Raw genomic sequence first — 22,029 nt, 5'->3', positions numbered from 1 at the left:
CCAATTTGTCTATGGCAAAAACTTGTATGAGACGGTCTCATGGGTCATATTTTGTGAGGCTGATCTCTTATTTGGGTCATCCATGAAAAAATATTACTTTTTATGCTAAGAGTATTACTTTTTATTTTGAATATCGGTAGGATTGACCCGTCTCATAGATAAATATTCGTGATATTGTCTCACAAGACACCTACTCATTGTCTATACCTAATTAACCGTAAATTTTGAAAATAATAATAATAATTGGGGGAAAATTGTTAGATTTTGTCAACAACAAAAAACTCCATGCATAATTAAGACCCTGATTGACTCATGTAAAACTTGAATAATGATTGGGCTTCAAGGCCCAATTTGTTTACTAGGAGCCCAGGAACACGGAGCTCAGCAAAATGGCATTTGAAACCCTTGGTTCTCATTTCTCTCAGGGTTCTCAAATCCGGAAAAAGTAACGAATATCTTCCTCTTGGAACTTACAATTTTCATGAATATTTGATTTCTCCTTCTTGGAAATGCCTGAGGAAGATTCGAAACTCGTGAAGAAAGAGGAAGTAGAAGATGAGGAAGACGAAAAGAGCATTGCGTCCACTTTTGTCAATCGCAAGAAGAAATCGCCTAGCAGCAGCAATGCCACACTAAAATCCGAGCTCAAAGTCAAGAAAGAAGTTAAAAAGGTGAAAAAAGAAGAAACTGATGAAGATTCGGAAAATTCCAGCTCAAAAAACTCCTCCAACAATCCGGATAAGAAGGTAAAAATATAATCCTTTTGGCCTTTTTTTTTTGCTGTTTTTGGTTTATGATTTCCGGTGGGTTTTGGATGAATAGGGAGAGGTAAAGAAAACAAAGAAAGAAGAGGTGGAGATGCAGAAGAAGAAGAAGGGAGGTAAAGCAGGTGATACTGATAAGGATATTAAGAAAAGGGAAAGGAAAATCTTTCATTTACCAGGTCAAAAGAGGGACCCTCCTGAGGAAGTAAGCTTGCCTTATGCCCCTTCAGTTTGAATTTGATGTGTTAATGTTTTAAAAATTGTGTTCCAAATTGGATATTTTGGAAGAATTTGTGTTTTGAATTGGCTTTTCAGAGAGACCCATTGAGGATTTTCTATGAGACTTTGTATAAGCAAGTGCCCACCAGTGAGATGGCCTCAATATGGTGAGGTTTCTTTCTAACTTTTTGAAAATTTGTTTGGTTCGATTTGTTTTCTTCGTTGCAAGACTAGTTTGTTATTCATTTGGATAGCAAGTTAATTTGGAATTATCCAGGAACTAATACATTATCTATCTCATTGATGTTATAGTGCGATATTGACTGCATGATTGCTTCCCAATGTCTCTTCTATTTTTTTCTTTTTTTCATTTTGTTCTTTCTTTTGCTAGAGTAGATGCAACTTCAAGTTTTCATCCCCTGTGAGTGTTGTGTGGTTTTGGTGAGTATTATGTGGTTATATGTCTTAGTTTTGATAGCTAAGCTCATTGAAAGTTCATAATTAATGGATTGGCTGTTCTACTAATAGCCTGAATGTGAGCTGGTTCATCTGTCTTCGCAAATATATATTTTTTTACATTTTGTATATTCAAGTTTTATTGTTTTAAGAAACAATTATTCGTCAATTCGGTAATATGTTTGAAACAAAATGAAGCATGTTATTACAAAACACATCTCTCTATTCTTCTTCTTTTTTGCCTTTGGTTTCTCATGAAAATACCTTGATTGAATACTATAAATACTGTTGCTATATGATGATAGTATGGAAGCTTGGATCTGAAAATGCAAGAGAAAAATGGATTAGTTTTTTTCTTTCTTGTACTTTTTTTGTATGGGATTTTTATGTGATTCTTGTGGAGCCTTTCAGACCATCATTCTCTACCTAATCAGAGTAGAATATTAGCAATTTTTTGCACTCGCACTATGCATCATTGGTGTTATGCTATCATAGATATTCTACAATATCCCCTAGAGTTTCCCGCTGTACAGGTTGATATTTTACATGATTTAGATATATTTCTTTTCAAATCACTGTTGAAATTTTGAATTTCAAACCTAGAACGAGATCCTTCACTTAAGTATAGTCTATTGTTTTCCCCTGTTTTTTCCTCTGAAGTGCTGCTATAAACTTATAACATGACATGGGATAAAAATATTTATAAGTGAAGGAATGAAATGTGTTTTGCTAGAGGGAATCGTAATCTGGAGTAATTTAGTGTTCAAATGAAATTTTTTTTTTTATGTTGATTGCCCTTTCTTATCAATCTTTTGGTCTTCCACATAACCTCCCTTGCACTTGTGCATATCATACGATGTGGTTGTTGTACATTTGTTGTAGTCTAGCTCAAAACACTAGAGCTTACATTTCATATATATAAACTACCTTCGACAGTACTATTTGCGAATATGCATTGCCAACTGGAACGAACGTAAGTATACAGTCAAAAACATTTGCTAATATAATTCCAGGATGATGGAGTCTGGTTTACTTTCAAAGGATGAGGCCAAGAAGGTTTTCGAGAAAAAACAAAAAAGGGCACAGCAACAAAAGCTCGGTACCCCAACAAAAACTGTTGTGGTCAAGAAGAAAGCAGAATCAGTTACAATTGTGAGGAAATCAGCCGCATCCCCCATTTCAGTACAGAAAAAGACGGCTAGTTCGAAAGTTGTAACGAAGCAGTCAAAGAAACGCAAGAGCAAGGACAACTCTTCAGAAGATGATACAGATGAAGATTTTGGGGTAGGTGTTAAAAAAGAGAGGAAACGGAGAACATCTTAGACCAAACTTTGGATTATTTCTCCTGATGTTCTTTTGTTTCTTGACTTAAGTGTTCTAATTTTACTCTCGCCTCATCAAACTATTTAACTAGACGGGAATCTGCAGTAATAGCCTCGTATTTGTTCCTCGCGTCTGAATTTTCGAGTGTCAATCTTCTCCTTTATTTTTCTTGAATGGTATTTGTATTGTGCTGCAATTGCCGTACGTTCAAAGGAGATTGATACAAAATTCATATCTCAGCATCCTAATGGCTAATTGTTTAAATCGAAGTATAGATTTGTTTTTTGGTAAACTAGTAGCAAGAAGTCTAAATTTCCTGTATTTCAAATTATTTAAAATCCATATCTCAAATGCTCTCTATATATTATATATTTTAGTATTTCCGGTAATATATGTATTTTTCTTTTTAATTTATTTCGTCGTCATGGCGCTCAAAAGATGAGCGATAGAGGTATTTAAATTTTCAATAGACTTTTAATGACTTCATGGAATTCATTAATATACAAACATTAAAGTCTAAGGTACAACTATAAATTGTCAAAAATTGTATTATGTTAAACCCAAAGGTTTGGATGGATTTTTAAAACTTTTAACTCATACATACGCTATTTATTTATCTCTCTGTCGTTTTACATCACATCTCTTCTTATCTTCTCTCATCTCATCTGTCTCTATCACTCTCTTAAATATTTGAAATGTGTCTCTATATATATTTTCTTATTTCTTTTCAAATTTTTTATTTTTTTTTTTATTGTTCATTTAATAATTTTTTATTAATATCATAGAAAATTTTGAATTCTATAATTGATTTTATGATTTTTAATTTATGATTTATACAAATTAATGTAATAATCAATAATAATAAAAGATGATCTAAGAATATGCCGCTTAATTCTTAATAATTGAATAGTCCTCGTAACAACCATGATTTTTTAAATTCTTTTTACCATTTTTGATTAATATGTAAGCTATGATATTTTTATACAAAATTGTATCCACACAATGATAAATAATATTATTTTTACATGTATATTATTAATTCAAAAACAAGGTTACATATTAATAAATTGATGTATTTTTAAAAATTACAAACATGCATACAAACCCACATATATACACATGTAAGGATTAAATGATTTAACTTTTAAATAAGTAAATTTATTTATCAATATAAATATTGAAAAACTATTTCAAACTGAATATGTTATATATGCCAAGTAATTATTGGTTCAAAGAAATTAATAAAAATAATATGTTATAATTAAATACAAAATTTATAAAATTCTATATAAAAAAAAACTCACAAACTTCTATAAAAATCTTGAAAAAAAAGTCTACATGAATCCACATAAATCTGTTTATAAATATGTGAGATTCTATAAAAGTCAATAAAAATCTATCAAATTCATAAAAGCCTATCATTTAAAAAAGTAGTTAAAAGTCATCAAAACTTTGAATTGAATACACCCCATTAAATGTATGTCATGTTCTTTTGGTCTAGATGAAAATTATGTTGTACTAAAAATATTCTTCTAGCTTTTTAAATCGTATTTTCAGGGTTTTTTAACTTTAATTTCGATATAAAAATAGAATATAAACGTTTTGAATAAGACGAGATTGATGGAAAATATGAATATGTGAAGTAGATGATCACCGGACACAATAAGGCCTTACATATATCCAAGTAATGTGCAATGAAATGGTGGTAGCAAGAGTGCTTATCGATAATGGCTCGGCCATCAACGTATGTCCATGGGTCACTATTATGAAGTTAGGAATTGATCAGTCAACCATCCGCTCCAGCGACATTACAATTCGTGCCTTTGATGGGCTGAAGAGGCAGATTCTCGGTGACATCTATGAGAAGTTTGATTAATCTTACCAATATTTTTAGGCCAGTTTATTGTACATAATTTGTCCATAATAATTTATCTGATTAATGTGATTTGAAGCTATTGCATTGATCTAAAAATTTATCTAATGCACACTGATAAAATAGTAATGATGATTTCAGTTGTCATAAAAAAGACAAGATTAATATTTTATGACTTGATTAGATATTGATATATTTTTTTCATTGTGTTTTTTCTCTAATTTATTCGAATTATATGTGCATATAAATAATAATATATATGCTTCGAAAAAAATTATTCTATTTTATTAAAATTGAAGACATGATAGTAACCATCTAGGAAGGACACCAACTTTTTATTCCAACTTTATCTTTATATTATACTAATATTATATTTTTGTTTTTTAGTTTTTTTTAAAAAAAATTTCAATACACTTTTATTTTTATTTTTTTATTTCAAAAATTCAAATATCAATTTAGTCTTTTTATAATTTATCAAATCTCATCTTAGTTCATCGATAATGATAAAAAATATTGTACAAATACATGCCGTAAAATAACTAAGTATATATATAAATCTCCAGAGTTAATTTGTTTTAATTTTTGGAAAGACCGAATAAAATCTCCAGTTAAAATATATAATTGGTAGATTAGATTTGTATCACGCGCCGTTTAGCACTTATTTTTTTGCTTCCATTAGAATACAAGTCATGAATTCAGCGAACGAAAAATGGTTCGATGAAACAACGAGTAATAGCTTTTTGTTTGCTTCTGCTACACAGGACGAATTGTCCGTCTCTCAGATTCTTCTGGGGCTTGAAAATCTGACCCCGTTTCCGAGATTCATCTGGGGTTGCAGAAAGAGGAGATCTTGCCTGGATGCGGCTCCGTCTGCGCCAGCCTCGGTTCCGATTGCAGAAGAAGAGATTGAAGTCAGAAGGTCACTGGCTGAGGAAGCGGCGGCGGCGGCGGCCACTTCCAGTCCCGCCACTCCGCTCTCTTTCTCGCCTAGTGAGCCTGATGGAAAGTCCAAGCGTTCTTCGAAGAAGATTTTGAAGAAAAGGGTGCGTAATTGTTTTTCTCCCCACCCCAGTTTCTGCTATTTTCAATAGATTTTCCTTTCATTATGCTTCAAATTTATCGTTTTTTTTCACCTTTTTATTTGCAAACTTTTCATCCCTTAATTCAGGCTTATTTAATCCCCCCTGATACTGCGAATATTTTCAATTTGTTTCTTGTAGATTAGTTTACCTATGATTTTGCAGTCAAGGGCGGAGTTCATCAATAAGATTGAAGAGTTAACCAAGCATGGAGAGTGGCGAGTCTGTCAAAAAAGATTTTATTCAAAAATATAAATAAACCTTTATTTTTTTTATTCTAGACTTTTCTTGAATTATCTTAATCATTTTCTACGTGTTTTTCCAATTTAATAGGAAGGAGGTGGAAAATGTGAGAGAAACAAATAAACGAGTTGAAAGCCCAGAACTCAACCAACGAAACAAGAGGTATAACTGTACAAGGCAACAACTTGTTTAGAACAGTGGTTCGTATTTTGTGATATAGATCTCTTATTTCGGTCATCCATGAAAAAGTATTATTTTTATGCTAAAAGTATTGCTTTTTATTGTGAATATCGGTAGGGTTGATCTGTCTCACAGATAAAAATTCGTGAGACCGTCTAATACTTACTCGAGGTACAGGTATGAACCCATCACTTTCATGACTTTTTTTAAGGAATAATAAATTCACATTATTTATTGCAAATTATAATGTGACAAAATATGAGATGTCTTTTTACTATCATTTTGGTTACCATATTTATCTTTTTTACAGGCACTAAAAACTCGCCAAAGTAAAGAAGAGTCTCAAAGGGACATGGGCAGATTTTTGAATCTTGGAATTGATTTTATCCAACATGATGAAACTATCAAGTTGCTCATCTGCAGCAATTCGTCGGTTATATCGGACTGCTCATAAACTTCATCATCCATTTGAGAGCCCAAAATACCCACATAATAATGGTCTTAAATCGGACAACCAAGTTGGCCCATCTGGAATTCCTGGTCTGGATCTATCTGTTGAAGAGGCTTTTGGGGTGTACTCAACTCAACCGTTGGATGTGAATCGAGAGATCGCTGATAAACGGGCCAGATTTGCTGAAGCCAGGAGGATGAGGAAGGGATTAATCAAGATCAAGTCCATGAGGAGCGCTTGTGGTATAAAATTACCGAGACCATGATATTAATTAGTTTTTTTTTTTTAGTAGTTAGCCATAACTTACACTTTTTACACGATCATTAGGTATTGGTTTTCAAAATACCATTGACCCCAAAAGTTACAATGACTTTTTTTGCCACATTTCATGTTTTCGCAACTGTGGCTTGAGTTTGAGCCTATATGTTACGAAGAGTTTTCATTTTGCTTTGTTTTCCGCAGGATGGACATATAACTAAAACGACCTGACTCGGGAAGGTCTCCTGGTTTGGCTCATAATTAATCTCCATGCAGAATACACTAATCATACTCGGGGGGAAAATATTACATTTACCAAACAAATTCATTTAAAACCACATTGACAATAATATTCATTACTAAACACAGTTCATAACATGAAACTTGTGAAAAACATCAGCAAACTGGAAGAATGAGAACACAACAAATAAATGTTACACGAATTCCTGGAAGGAAATAAAAACAAGGAAGCGATCTCACATCTCCTATTTCCTATAATATTTCATCCGTTCTCATGTGTATAGATAAATGATAATGTGTCATAAATAATAGTCCACATATCATCATCTAAAGACGTGAAATGAAACACAATTGTGTAGAGAAGATTTTAGATCGCAGAAAACAATGAGTATGATACCATATTAACCTTCGTAGGCCTCTTCACCCCCTTCGTGTTCATACTCTTCATCGTCATCCGCAGTAGCATCTTGATATTGCTGGTACTCGGCCACCAGATCATTCATGTTACTCTCAGCTTCAGTGAACTCCATTTCATCCATGCCTTCCCCGGTGTACCAGTGCAAGAAGGCCTTCCTACGGAACATGGCAGTGAACTGTTCACTCACTCTCCTAAACATTTCTTGAATTGATGTCGAATTTCCAATGAAAGTGGATGCCATTTTAAGACCTCGAGGTGGGATGTCACACGCACTAGATTTCACATTGTTTGGGATCCACTCAACGAAGTATGACGAGTTCTTGTTCTGCACGTTGAGCATTTGTTCATCCACCTCTTTGGTGCTCATTTTCCCACGGAACATGGCAGAGGCAGTCAGATAGCGACCATGACGAGGATCAGCAGCACACATCATGTTCTTGGCATCCCACATTTGTTGAGTTAGCTCGGGAACGGTCAGAGAGATGTATTGCTGGGATCCACGAGAGGTGAGGGGGGCGAATCCCACCATGAAGAAATGGAGTCGTGGGAAAGGTATCAAGTTCACTGCGAGTTTTCTGAGATCAGAATTGAGCTGACCAGGGAACCTCAAACAACAGGTTACTCCACTCATAGTTGCAGAGATCAAGTGGTTCAAGTCTCCAACTGCCAAAACAAAATAAAATTGATTTTTTTTCTCAATAACTTGCAGACCTAAGACAGGGTTTGTTTGATACAGAAGATTCTTTGAGAAAAAGGTGATATTTTGTTGGGCTTTTACTTTCTAACTAGCACTTAGAAACAACGAAATTAAGAAGCCAAGAGATGCGGCTTTTTAGGCTTTTGGTTTACGCTCTTTACTCTTGGCTTCTTAATTTCGTTATACACACACACACACACATATATATACAAATATAAAAGTGTTAATGCTTTTTCATAGAAATTAATACTTCAAAAGCCTTGGCCAATAAATATTTTCTTAATAAAGTATTTCTGTATACGAAAAATGTTTACGTATCCAAGTTTGCCCTAAAGCTTCAAGCCTTTATATGATTTTCTCGAAGTAAATAAATAGGTGCTTACAGCTAGGAGTGCTAAGCTTCAACGTCCTGAAACAGATGTCATAGAGGGCTTCATTGTCAAGTACCATGCATTCATCTGCGTTCTCCACCAACTGGTGCACAGAAAGTGTAGCATTATATGGTTCTACAACAGTGTCGGAGACCTTCGGCGAAGGGAAAACAGAAAATGTAAGCATCATCCTGTCTGGATATTCCTCTCTGATCTTTGAAATCAAGAGGGTACCCATGCCAGATCCTGTGCCGCCTCCCAGTGAATGGCAAACCTGGAACCCTGACCAAGTGAAAACAATGAAAACTTAAAAACTGCCAGCGGAATTCTTGTTTCTATTCGAAGAATTGCATAGCTGATTAAATATGTGCTCAACGATATTTATAGAAGAGGCAAACGACATGAGATCCTCAGGCAAAGAGCAGTGTCGTACTCATGTGCACAAAATGCGATGTGTTAAAACTTAAACAGTACGGTAAATGTCCCAATTATATCGAAAAAATGAAAACACACTAAAATCAAATATAATAGCGAAAACTATAAAAACTAATATATGTAATTTGCATCTGGTAAGGAGCTCCCAAGTCCCATTACAATAAACATGGTTATACACATAGATCTCAATTCAAGAAGACAGACATTCTGTGAGGCGATTACCAAAATGTGGAAGGGAATCTCAAGAACCCTGAATTCTTAAGCATTCTAACGACCTTCACAAACAATCATTTTGTCAAAACACTTACCTCCCAAGAATAAATCTCTGTTCAATGAAGTAAAATATCTACTACCATCACTAAGCAAAACAAGGTAATAAATTTGAACAAATCAATAATTAACAAATGTCCTGATTTTATTTCAAAAAATCCAAAAGAGCACCTGAAAATTACAATAAACTAGTAGCACAACTAAAGCATTAGTATAATTCCAAATCTAGATTAAATTCCCTGCAAACCAACATCACATGAACGCATCTATCAGTAGGCTCAAGATCTAACAACAATGTGCAAAACAATGCTAACAAGGAACCCAAATGTAAATAATAAATCACATTTTTCAAAAATCGCCCACAAAAACCATAATGCCGCCAAACCACGCACATTTACAGAATATAACCTCGCATCAACTAATTAATTCAGACGAAAACTATCAGGAAACAAGCAAAAGAAGACGAAGGCTCGGAATACAAACCTTGCAAGCAATCACAATTTTCAGCCTCTTTCCTGACAACATCAAGCACCGAATCAATCAACTCCGCTCCCTCGGTATAATGTCCCTTAGCCCAATTATTCCCGGCACCAGACTGTCCAAACACAAAGTTATCGGGGCGGAATATCTGTCCAAACGTGCCGGATCTAATAGCATCCATTGTCCCAGGCTCGAGATCCATGAGCACCGCACGAGGCACATACCTCCCACCCGACGCTTCGTTGAAGTAGACATTTATCCGTTCCAACTGAGTGTCGGACGATCCGTCTCCGCCGAATTTCCCGGTCGGGTCCACACCGTGCTCATCGCAAATCACTTCCCAGAATTTTGATCCGATCTGGTTTCCGCATTGCCCTCCCTGAATGTGCAAGATTTCCCTCATTTCTTCGTTTCCTTGAACCGTACGTTTGATGTGTGAATGTAGAGTGGCTATTGAGAAGAGGAGTTAACGAAGGAGGTTGATATTTGAAGAAGAAGCTCGTGATTCTCTTCTGAAATCGTGTTTTCAGGTCACAGAGTTGTCAAGAAAATGATTGATAGGGAAGGGAAATTGGAGGGAAGGGAATGAGAGAGGATACCGTATGGACAGCGGAAAGATCGTGTGCGGGACCCACGTGTAAGATATTATTATTATTTTGTTGGATCCAACAACTCTTCTTTCTTTTTTAAGACCCAATAAACAAAAACAAACAAACAAAAGTGCTAATCTGAGGATCCAATATGACTATTGGGTTTTTAAACTTTATTGAAATTAAAAAATAAATTAAATTAATGCGACTAAAATTACTATTTTTCTCACAAAGCGTTGAATTAGTGCTGATTAGATTCATAATATATACTAGCCACGTGTACAAATATTGTGTCATGTTTTTTTTTTATTTATACGTGTAAAATACACATTGATACCTCATAGTTAGGCCCAAGCCAAATTTGGGATCTCTGGCCCATTCCTAGCCAAGGTCCATGCCAAGGTAGAACGCTCATCACATGTCCATGTATTCTCTTATAAATATCAGGTTCATTCAATATATTATTTTTCAGCAGCACGCTCTCCACCTATATTCTCAATCTCTGACTTGTGCGTCGGAGAGGTTACGCCGGGATACCTCACGGCCTCCCTCTAACGGTCTTATTCGTGATTTCAGGTTCAGGACAATTTCGAACACCAAATGGTTGGGAACATGCCATGTCATAGCCGTTGATCGCATGGCACGACCCTGACCATTTGGACGCAAAAAAATCCTGCCCTGGATCAATTTACCAGCAATTTTCTTGATGCAATATGAAAGGACGTCATCATACCTGGCAGTTGGTGTAGAATTTTGTGAAATGTTCAGATAAATTGTACAAATATTTCACACAGCACGTTGGGCAAAAGATTAGTGCACGACTCTTCAACATGCACTAAAGAAGGGCAAAAGTATAGTAAGACCAAACGGAAATATAACGATGTGAGAGTAGTTACATTATTAATCAGGGCCGAAACATCACAATTCACATCAAGTAAAGTACTTATTGTATGGCATAAACTGTTCGATGTATCAGTATCATGCGTATTTCATGTGGGACTGATACTTATTTCATAGAAGTCAGCTGTGTTTAATACATTCTCTTGATTCAATATAAACTAGATCTAATTCCATCAATAATGAGTGCATCCAAGCAGGAATATCCATGGCCAAAATTGTTACCTCTGCAAACTGTAGCAAATGAAGGCCCAACCTGCGTTCATCGGGATGAGCCAAGTCTATTGACGAGCCTATCTGTTGCAAAAGTACACGAACATTTGCTGTGAATCATGCATTAAACTTTGAATTTGGTTAAGCATAAAATATGTTCGTCATAGTGTATGTTAATTTCGAATTGGATATTTGAGTTTCATTTTATATAAGACAAGCAATTAGAACATATCACAGAAACACTAGAATGTATATCACCGTATTAATATCAGAAGAACCTTGCTAAAGGAAATCATCCTACCTTTTTCACGTTTTTCAACTCTTCCATGTCTTTACCCGATCTCCTGATAATTGAACAGATTCGAGCATGTGCATGCAGCAAATACACAGCAGTATTCCCCTGTCAAAAAAAGAACAAGGCAATAAGCAATAAAAACAGGATAACTGATAAAGAGTTGTAATCAATCCTTCCAAGGGACCCCGTGAAAACATACGAGCTGCGGAAACTTAACGAAAGTACCATCACCACGATATAAATTAACAGATAGGTCAACAAAGATTTGATACTTTTAGAAGACACGTATACCTCTGTAAATTTTGAAAAGGTGTTTGAGTGTTTCAAAACCATGAACTTTAAGCAACTATGACCAAAGACGTGTGTCTTAACGCCTTGAACATTTGCATTCCCTGCAAAAACCTTTTTCGACTTCGTGGATGCAGTTTTGTGTTTGGCTAGGAACATAGGATGGTTAAAAATCATTTCTTTTATTTTTTTGGTCCGTCAATGGAAAGACAGAAGTAGCTTCCTGGTTTCAGCGGTTTTGAAAGCTTTTAAAAATAAATCGCATCTCTTGTGTTTGCCTCTGTTTTGCACATAAAACAGAGGCAGTTAGGTGCTTTTGTAAGCCAAACCAAACATCCATTTTTTGTATATTGACTTGGAACAGTCTCTTCTTAAACATAAACACGGCTAAAAACAATATTATACTTAAAATATTGCAAGCAATCAAAAGTAACAAATAAACACTACAACAAGAAAAGAATAAACGAATAATTAAGCACGCCGCATCAACAATAGAGAATCAAATCTCGAATGCATGTAACGTAAAAGTGAGAGAGAGAGAGAGAGAGAGAAGAGAATGAAACTTACGGGCTGGGGAAATAGAAGTGGAGGGAAAGAGATTGAACCGCAGAGGACAGACAAGGTGACCTAATTGTGAGCGTTCTTCTTACCAAACTACTCCAACACAACCTACTTATTATGTAATGTGTAGTTGTTTTGAGAGGAACTTGAGATTCAGCCTCTGCATCAAATATGATCCACTTCTTAACAAACTCACTAAATTTCCCTGACATTTTCGAACTGTGTGACGAACTTTGTATCGCATGGTTTTCGTGTGGTTCCACTGATTGTTTTCAGTCTTTGAGACGAAATTCTCTATTTTCGACTTCTTGTTGGTTGTTTAATTGATGCCCCAACGTAACATTATTCTTGTGGATGGCTTGAATTGGTAGATGCAAATGAAAGGTATCCAACATATTTGAACCGGCCCCAAACCGGATCAAATAAACATTGCTTGAAAGTTGAGGTTGAACAATGGAACCTACGTTATTTTTGGTACTCTGTAGACTGTAATGATATAATAAGAAAGAATATTATATAATTTTAAATATTAAATAATAAATTATTGTATAAAAAATGTTTATATAATTTGAGATAACGCTTAAATGAAGATAATAATCTTATATATTAAAGTGATTTTTTTTATCTTGATCGATTGAAATTGTTACTAAAAATAAATTTAAAAAATCATATATTATTTTGTATATCAAAATTTTAGACAATAAAAATAATATTTTTCAAAAATTTAAAAAAAATTTCACTTGCGACATGAATAAATTTTGATTAGAAAATAATTAGTTTCAGAACATGTTATTTATATTGAAATTCTAATTAAGATATATAATAATAACAATTTATGGACAGCCAGTATACCAAAATTCACTACGACAATTTTTTAAATATAAAAAATTATATTTTATTTAATATGATAAAAGTAGTGATAACTATATATATAAAAAAATAACACAAAACTCAAAATCGTGATCAAAATTAAATGAAATGATAAGCCAATATAGACAGATAAATGTAGTTAACATTTTCAACGAACATCAAATTCAGATTTGAATTTTAAAAATTAAAAGACTTTGAAAGACTTCACATTTAATTATGCATTTATTATCTACTTGTTTTAAAATATTTAATGAAGTACGTATATATATACTCATACTAATAAATATTTTCTTTTATAACAATTTTTTGACGGAAGATTTTGAAATAGGGAAAAAATTATGTTTTATATATATTAGTATTTTACTCATGTAATGTCCAGAGTGTAATTTTATGTATACTATTATTTTACTCGTGCAATATACTACATATCAAAGACTTAGAATTTATTAATTTTACTTCATTAGATTTTTTTTTTTTTTTGCATTCCTGCACACAAGAGAATTGGAAACTAAAAATAATGCATTTAAAAATCTTTCTATGAATTCAAAATATACATTTTATAAAAATAAACTACTAAATAAAATCTAATTTCATCTTATCTATCATTGGCCATCAATTGCTATTTCATTTTCTATAATCTGTTAATTTTCAACCTTAAGTTTATCTTCTCTTAGAAATGTTTTGCATCGTCTGGAGTATATTTTTTATTTCAAAGATGTTCTAAATTTAATTAAATTTTTAATAATAATTTAAAATTTTAGTTATATCGTACTGTGATTTATTTTTTTCGTTTCTATGTGTGCTCATTTGCTTTTTATTGAAAAAGAATTGCCAAACCATCCAAAACCGGACATGTAATTTTACTTCCTTGGATGAATAAAATTGAAGTGGATTTCAACTCCACTCCACATAAAAATATATTATTTTAATATTAATAACGATGAATTTCAAATATACTCGAGTTATTTATCGTTTGAATCCCTTCCCCAAATCAAATCCATAAATGCAAGGGAAGGGATAGCTCAACTTCAAAACTTATTGACGGATTCAACTTACTTCGTATTGATGATAGCTACACTCTTGCTCAAAATCTCTATGTTCCAGAGTTTACTTGCGTTGATTTACACATTCTGCAAAGGTAATTTACATGGAACAAGAATTGACTCGTTCACATTAAAAAAAAAAAAATTTGTTTTCATTCTGGTCTCTAGATATATAAAATACTGATTTTATCATTCCGCACGGAGAAGCAGAGTTATCAGTTATATGAATATCAAATCTTCTTCAAATTATCAGATAAAAGTTAACTTTTTTTTAAAGAAACGCATAGTACATACAACGATTCCTTTATTCAAGATTTGTCAGAATACAATGGCTTGGATCATAGACACTTTCACATAAAGCCGAGTAAGTTGATGAAAATCACCTTGTCCAGATTCGAGTCACGCAGTTCGCGTGTGAAAAAACATATATAGCAAGAAAACTTTGAACTAAGGAAGAAATTTCCTCTGATCAAGAACCCGCTGAACTATACAGAATTGTCAGTCCAAACTCCAAGCCTGCAACCACCCCAAATTAGAAAGGAAAAAAATTGATAAAAAAATTGTACTTTGATTTCATTTCCTCATTTGCAGAATATTATGTTTTATTCTTGGTACCTGGATTTTGCCGTCCGAGGTTCCAGCAAAAAGCTTTTGCCCTTCTGAATCAGTAGCGAGAGACGTAATTCTTGCACTCCCTCCACATCTCATTTTGATATGCGTGATCTTTGTCATTCTTTCTTTTTGCCAAACTTCTATCAGCCCACATTTTGTGGCAGCAAGTATGAAATCATTATTTACAGCAATCTGATGAATGTCAAGGCCAGTGGACAACGACCCAATCACAGCCTTGTTGGACAGCGAAAACACCTTAAAATGCAAACGTCATTAGAAATACGGTCGATAAAACTGGATTTAATTTTCACTATGTTTCGGGATTGAAAACAGGTTGAGATACCAAAGAAGTTAACACCTTTCCTGCTGTACCATCAACAGAAGTTCCACCAGCAAATATGAGGCCACCGTGAATTTCAAGTGAGTGGATTGTTTGTTTGCCTAGTAACTTTTTGGCACCAGAGTAAAATGTTGATGATGTTTGTGTTCTTAAATCCACCTCCTGTTACCAAATTTTGCATACTTTTTACACGAAAACGACTCTTGGAAAACATGATGATCTTGAGTACTTATATCTCGAGAAGTGGATCATGAAGAACGTTAGGGAGACAGGTAACTTGGCTATATGGAAACAAGAAATAAAAGGGATGCGCTCTAACCCAGACAGAATTTTACAGACATATGCTTTATTATATTTTAGTGTTGAATCCGTTTACCTGGATTGTGTAGCCAGAGGAACCACAGTAGATTTTATCGCCATGAAAGGCAAGGCACTTGATTTGTTTGTTTAAGTTAACGTGTCTTGGTACGCCCGACCAATTATAAACCTAGACAAAGTTGATGCTTACAACATTAGTATTTTTATCAAAGGTTTAGATAATAAGTGTAAGATTAGCACGCCAACCTTAACTCCATATCCTTGAGAAGCAAAGCAAGCATAACTAGCATTTGCTGTCAACACAACCACAGATTCTTTCACGTCGTGTACCTGAATACAGTACAATTCATCCTGTTTGATCGACCAAACCTGTATATGATAAAGAAACACAAATTCGGTAGATGCTATAATTGGGAATTTTCATTCACGGTTTTCTGATAGAGTTCGGAGTCATAAATGAATATATATAAGAAATATGAAACCTTACTCGGATAGTTTTGTCTAAAGATCCGCTGTACAGCTTGTCGTGTGAAGGTGGGACATAAAGGCATGTAACAGCCTTTGAGTGTTCACGAACTTCTTGAATTAATCGAGGAGTTTTCCTTCCAGTGTCCCACACCTGAATGCAGTGGGAAATGTTTATATTAGAAACTGAAAAATATATTATCGAATCAAATATAAGATAATCAAGATTATTATCCATCTCTATTTCAAGTTTATTTTGATATCGTCATCAAAAAGATTTTTGACCATATTCATCCAAGTAAAATTTCACCTATATAAAAATGTGATATTTTAAATCTAAACCAAAGGAAATTAATGATAATTTTAACTCTTCGGCCATTTTTCTGTGGATGTGGACCTTTATATCTAAACCATGCAAATCCTATGTTCTGTTCTGTTCTGTTCTCTATTCTGTATATTTCTATGGACAAATTCGACAGGTTCAAAACAAAAAAAAGATTTCTTGTTGAAATGTAAAGCATATGTTGTTTAAATGTAAAGAACTGCAGTCTTATGCAACCTCCAACAACCAAGAATCTTGATTGGTAACGTGGATAAACAACCCCATACACGTGTACTCAAGATGGCAACGAGTATGCAGCAAATTGAACGGTAAATAATGGTTTTTTCCTTACCTTTATGGTTCCGTCCGAATGGCTGCTTATCAAGCGATTCTTAATCTGAAGCATAGAGAGAATTTCGCCATTCATGGATACGTCCAGCACAGGGCCCTCAACACAGGACCACATCTCTGACTGAAAACGCTCCAGTGTGTTTAAAGATAAGCCTTACTTTAAATCCCCAACAAGTTAAAGGACGTAAATACACAACTCACCGGATCAATTGATGTCATGTTCAATCAATGCTTTCACTATATCATGTGCCACTGTGCAACTTTTCTTGAGACGCCTCAAGATTTTCCACATACTTTTGGCATACACCGCGACTTCATTCAGTCCAACTGTAAGCATAGTTCACTAATTTAAGTGACAAATAATAAAAGCCTGAATCAATTATCCATTTGATGAATCACATTTACCTGGTTCATTGATGAATCCTCTCACAGCAAGGGCAGCCAGTATTTTGTCCTCATTGTTCTTCGACGATTGTAGCACGTTGATGAACTTGTCAAGCAATGATTTACGAGCTATGTCCCTTACTCCGCAATCAGGAAAACTGTAAAGCATGTGCACAAGCCATGTGGCCACCACTAAACAAGATTTCGCTATCTCTATTGAATTGCTTGTAAAACATTCATCCAGAGCTTTAAAAATAGCGCCTTTCTCATGATTCAAAAGTACGAATGCAATTCTCTTCTCCCAAGTCCTTTTGCTCTCTCTTCGTCTTTCTATAATCGGTGATCAAGAATTCAAACGGGCAAAAATGAACAAAATAACGAATAATCAATAAATAACTTCAAAATTAGGCTTCGTAATACCAATGTTTCACTAAATTCTGTTTCTTCTGTCTTCACTTCCTCCCCTCTTACCACGGCAGTATATGGCTGGTCTAACCCTGCCGTCTTTAGCAGCCAAGCATCCATCATGCATGGTTTCTTTGAAGCTCTTGAATGTCCCGAAAGAGATGATAGTGCACCAAGGGCCATGATTTGAGAAGATGGGAAATCTTTTCTTTGAAGTGCCTCTAACAGTGCTGCCATGGCTTCTTCCCTATAGATGCTCATCTTCCGAGGAGCATCCTAAGAAGTAAATTTTTTGATCAAAATTCCTGACTTTCCTCGTATAAATTTTGCTAAATTAGAGATCATGAATAAAAACCCACCAAAAGGTCAAGCTGAAGAACAAGAATAGCAATGGCAGGCTTTTGCTCCATTGGAGACATTTGCAAATAGACCAAGAGGATGTGCATTGTACTAAACGTACCCTCTTCTTTAATCATTTGCAAAATCTTGTTACTTAGTGTTCTCCTGTAACACAAAAAATGGGGTCAAATAATTTTGTAGATGATGAAAAGGGAAAGCTCGAGGACTTAATTTCGAGATGGACTTGTTTGAGATTGAAGGAATGGTGTCATACCGGCTCAACTGAACTAATTCACAGAGAAACTCCACACATAATCCTCTCGCACTATCATTTCCCCTGTGAAATATCTCGAGAACTAGAGACAATTCAATTCCATTCGCCACCATATTCCTGCAGGTCATATCAATTCTAATGCAACTCAAAAGTATAGATACAACCGCTCGTCTTTCATCAACCCTATTCAGACAATTCAGCAGAGCCGGGATTCCATTATCGGAGATAACATCCACTGCATTACGTGACATGTCGCTCTCATCTCCTCCCACAACAATTTGCTCAAGCAATGCTATAGCAGCATCTTTGGGTGCTATAGCAAATTTAAGATGAGCAGAATCTTCATCTTTGTTCGAAATTATATGTACAAGGGTGGGTGTTAAATTGTGAGAAGAAAGATGAGAGAATGATGGCCTGAGCATATACATCAGAGTAGCAGATTCAGCGAGACCTTTTTTCAGTAAATCTGCCAGATAGTAGAAATCCGTGTCAATACTTGTCAGAAGTTCACCAACACTCTCATCCGCTTGAATAAGCTTCGAAAGTATGTAAATTGTTGTTCGAAGCACGTCCTTGTTCAATGATGTCGACAATATTTCCATAAATCCACTTACTATAGTAGGTGAAGATAAATACAAATTAATAGCCGAATCCACATTCGAGTCCTCACAGATGCTGGCTATCATCAAGACAGCAGCTTCACATTCTTGCAAGTCCTCAGAATTACAAAGACACAGAATGTAAGGCTTCAATTCATTGATAACCATTTCAACAGCTGCTTGAGATATCACACTGGTGGGAGATGTGGAAAGTCCGGTTCGTGTGAATCTTTGAGGTTTATGTTCTGTTTCATTATTGAAGCTCCTGTCACGTGGAAGACTGTACGTGTAAGATAGAATGGATTCTGATTCCATGTTGGTCAAAAAGTTTCGTGGCGTTTCAGAGCATGAAAATTCCTGAGCAAGGTCGGGATGTTGTTCTTTCCAAGAGGTTATCAACCTCCTGAGTACATAATTCGTCTTGGGCAGCGAAACAGCGGAGAGAGGCTGTCTAGTAATGGGGCAAGTTGTATTTCCTCTATTCATCCATTCTTGGATGGCTTTCCTTTCATATGTTTGTCCCGTTTCAAGAGTGACTGGATCATTAAAGATTTGACCAGTGATAGGGCAGACAAAATCTTTTGGGGGTCTTGACTGAGGAGTCACCATCTCGGATCGTGGAGAAGATGCAATGCTCTGGCTTCCTTCATCACCTTGACTTAGAGAATTCCCATGAATACTGGAGTTTCAAAATAAACAGATGTTACAAAAGTGAAATACACGTTGAGAAATAGCATAACTGGAGGAGTTACTAACGGCTAAAAACACACCTCTCTATAAATATTTGTCTTACACTCCGTGTATGACCAGTACTTCTATTCGAGGACTTCGCTTGTACCTGGTTATCTTACAACTTTTAGTGTAAGCCCAAAAATCCAAATGACAAATGAATAAGTATCATTAGTTTTAAGTGACTGATACATACTGGCATTTCTCCATCGGAGTCTCGTAGAGCTAATGCTTGAATTATCACAGAATGAAAGTGGAGAACCAGGTCGAGAAGTTGAAACCGAGGAATCCATATGAGTGGAGAGGAGTCGCAACATAGATGTTCGGACCTTTTTAGAACTTGTATCCTCCTTTGGAGAAGAAATATTTGATGGAGGAGGTTTAGGTGAATCTGTTGGAGAGCTATTTCGAGGTGATTGTCCCCAACTTTTCAGTTTAATTAGTTGTCTTCGGGATATAGTTTCCTCGTCTTTCTTTATTCTGATGCTGCTAATAGACACAATTGTGCCATCGACCTTTAGTACACCAAATCCCTTGCCAGCATTATCATTTGCTCCATCTTTGGTTCCTGCAACTACATTAGTACCGTCACAAAAATCTTCAGACTCATCGGGGATTTCCTCCTGAAAAAAGAATGAGTAAAAAATCGTGTAAAAGAGACCGTTGGCACCAAAAACTATAGTCCATGATGTGGTGCAACTTGAATCTCATAAAATATACAATTCTTACCACATGTGTCTGATCAATATATCGATTCGATTACTAGTGCAAAACAGTGGAAGAATAGTACAAAACACTAAACACTTCATGATGTTACCTGAGTAGCCCAAGCAGTGAAATTCGCCTGATTCTCCGAAGAGGTTGAAGATATATTCAATCTGTTTAAAACCAAAACTCATTTAATTCTGCGCCAACTTCAACATAATGTCAAACGGTAAAAAACACATCACATATAAAGGATAAATAACTAAATTTCTACCCGGAAGCTTTCCTTGAATCTTCTTGAGGTCTCATAACTGGAGAAAATCCAGCACTCTTAGGCAGAATCGGACCAAATTTTATGTAATCAGGAATCGGTCGGCTGCTGGTCTCCTGTAGAGGAGTCATTGGTGGCTCTGCAATAGGCAACATAGGAATCACCTTCCTGCTAGTAGCAGAATCATAGTTCATGCAATCCTTATAGTACTTGGCAAAAAGCTTCGTATTGTCATCCAAAAACTGCCCATAAAGCTGCTCCAAGTGCTGAATTCTCTCGGCTTGCTCAGGCCTCACGGACAAGATTAAAGATTCATTAAAATACGGATCAAAATCCACAGAAAACGAAAAGTCGGACATGTCCGGAATCACATCTATCATTATCCTACTCCTCTCCTCGGAGTACCACCCAATAATCGAGTTCATTTGAGGAAGGAATAGAGATTTCCAAAGCTCGGGAGCAAAATCAATCCGCGAGAAGAAAGGGTCTATCATAAACATCTCTAAAATATGAAGAACCGAATTATTTACATTATTCCTCAACTTCCACAAGAATGCGAGATTCAAATGAGCCCAAGACGAGAGGTAAAAGTTTGGGACTCCAGCTGTTTTCTGACTTGAATTTAACCTAGCACATACTTGTAACATCTTTTCTGCGTAGTCCAACTGAGCCATCTTAGTTTCTGTATTAGATGTGTTGATTGCTTCCTCAAGAGCGTCAATCCCCCAATCAAGATTTGCTAAAACTGCTTGATCCGAGTACCTTACTTCACTGTCTTTATCGTTGTCTCCTTCCTCGGCCGCTAATCTCTCAGCACATTGTTCTTTGTGCTGAGTTCTTCGATCTTTATCTATTAATCTATCTTGAATGAAACTTCCCACGGTGGTGATCAGTGTTCTAACTATATCCTTTTGGTCCATTTCAAACCTATAACTCCCAGACATGATTGGAGCAATTTATTCTCTTGACTCGGTCACAGATCACAAATTCATCCCTGAAATTCTTATCCACCTGTTACATTATCATACATGTTCAGTACGTCAAGAACACCTACCCATTGGTAAATTCCACTCACAACCGGTTCTGAATACTGATAACAAACATGGAATGAGTATCACTTGTTTCCTCGAAGACTAAAGATCACAGAACCATTTGAGCACTAAGAGCAAGAGCAGTTACAAATACAACATCAAACCTTCGTTGTTGATCTAAATTTTGCAATATTCAATCATCACAAATGCAAACAACGGAGCTCACAATTTGATAAAAAGATCAATGTGTACATGTCATTAGCAAATTTCTGGAAACACCTCTAGCAACAGGAATTACAGCATATTAAATCGCACATCGTTCATTGCACAAAATCATCAGTCAATAGTATATATAACAAATCGTAGAATC

General features: G+C 35.3%; 4 protein-coding genes across 8 annotated transcripts; 2 read left to right on the top strand and 2 right to left on the bottom strand.

Annotated features, from left to right (window-relative positions):
• Positions 1–385: 385 nt before the first annotated feature.
• Positions 386–3,004, top strand: LOC142545937 (uncharacterized). The gene is made up of 4 exons (XM_075653382.1): positions 386–746; positions 823–969; positions 1,080–1,150; positions 2,453–3,004. The coding sequence occupies exons 1-4, from the start codon at positions 510–512 to the stop codon at positions 2,760–2,762; spliced, it is 765 nt and encodes a 254-aa protein (XP_075509497.1). The 5' UTR covers positions 386–509; the 3' UTR covers positions 2,763–3,004.
• A 2,264-nt stretch (positions 3,005–5,268) lies between these two features.
• On the top strand, positions 5,269–6,927 carry LOC142544655 (uncharacterized). Of its 5 annotated transcripts, none has more exons than XR_012820074.1 (5): positions 5,325–5,678; positions 5,856–5,936; positions 6,048–6,119; positions 6,255–6,314; positions 6,448–6,580. XR_012820074.1 is itself a non-coding variant. In XM_075651686.1 (4 exons), the coding sequence occupies exons 1-4, from the start codon at positions 5,325–5,327 to the stop codon at positions 6,452–6,454; spliced, it is 510 nt and encodes a 169-aa protein (XP_075507801.1). In that variant the 5' UTR covers positions 5,269–5,324; the 3' UTR covers positions 6,455–6,927. The 5 variants fall into 5 exon arrangements, 3 of the variants coding, with proteins under 3 accessions (XP_075507801.1, XP_075507803.1, XP_075507802.1); XR_012820073.1 differs by having other exon boundaries at positions 6,048–6,157; XM_075651686.1 differs by lacking the exon at positions 6,255–6,314 and having other exon boundaries at positions 5,269–5,678; positions 6,052–6,119; positions 6,448–6,927.
• A 243-nt stretch (positions 6,928–7,170) lies between these two features.
• On the bottom strand, positions 7,171–10,322 carry LOC142545936 (tubulin beta-6 chain-like). The gene is made up of 3 exons (XM_075653381.1): positions 9,761–10,322; positions 8,585–8,854; positions 7,171–8,167 (listed from the first exon to the last, which is right to left on the bottom strand). Exons 1-3 carry the CDS (start codon positions 10,158–10,160, stop codon positions 7,488–7,490), a joined length of 1,350 nt encoding a protein of 449 aa, XP_075509496.1. The 5' UTR covers positions 10,161–10,322; the 3' UTR covers positions 7,171–7,487.
• Positions 10,323–14,801: 4,479 nt separating this feature from the next.
• Positions 14,802–21,572, bottom strand: LOC142545935 (putative E3 ubiquitin-protein ligase LIN-1). The gene is given in 17 exon segments (XM_075653380.1): positions 14,802–15,030; positions 15,130–15,381; positions 15,485–15,628; positions 15,843–15,953; positions 16,031–16,153; positions 16,272–16,403; positions 16,924–17,043; positions 17,124–17,147; positions 17,149–17,249; positions 17,328–17,614; positions 17,704–17,987; positions 18,071–18,215; positions 18,325–19,602; positions 19,694–19,769; positions 19,849–20,275; positions 20,470–20,530; positions 20,632–21,572. Coding segments are annotated over 17 exon segments (4,524 nt in total). The 3' UTR covers positions 14,802–15,012.
• Positions 21,573–22,029: the final 457 nt, after the last annotated feature.

This window comes from Primulina tabacum, chromosome 5 (assembly GCF_025594145.1).
Source record: "Primulina tabacum isolate GXHZ01 chromosome 5, ASM2559414v2, whole genome shotgun sequence".
Taxonomy (NCBI): domain Eukaryota; kingdom Viridiplantae; phylum Streptophyta; class Magnoliopsida; order Lamiales; family Gesneriaceae; genus Primulina; species Primulina tabacum.
Note: the sequence above shows the minus strand (reverse complement) of the source record. Positions and strands in the feature narration are given on the sequence as shown.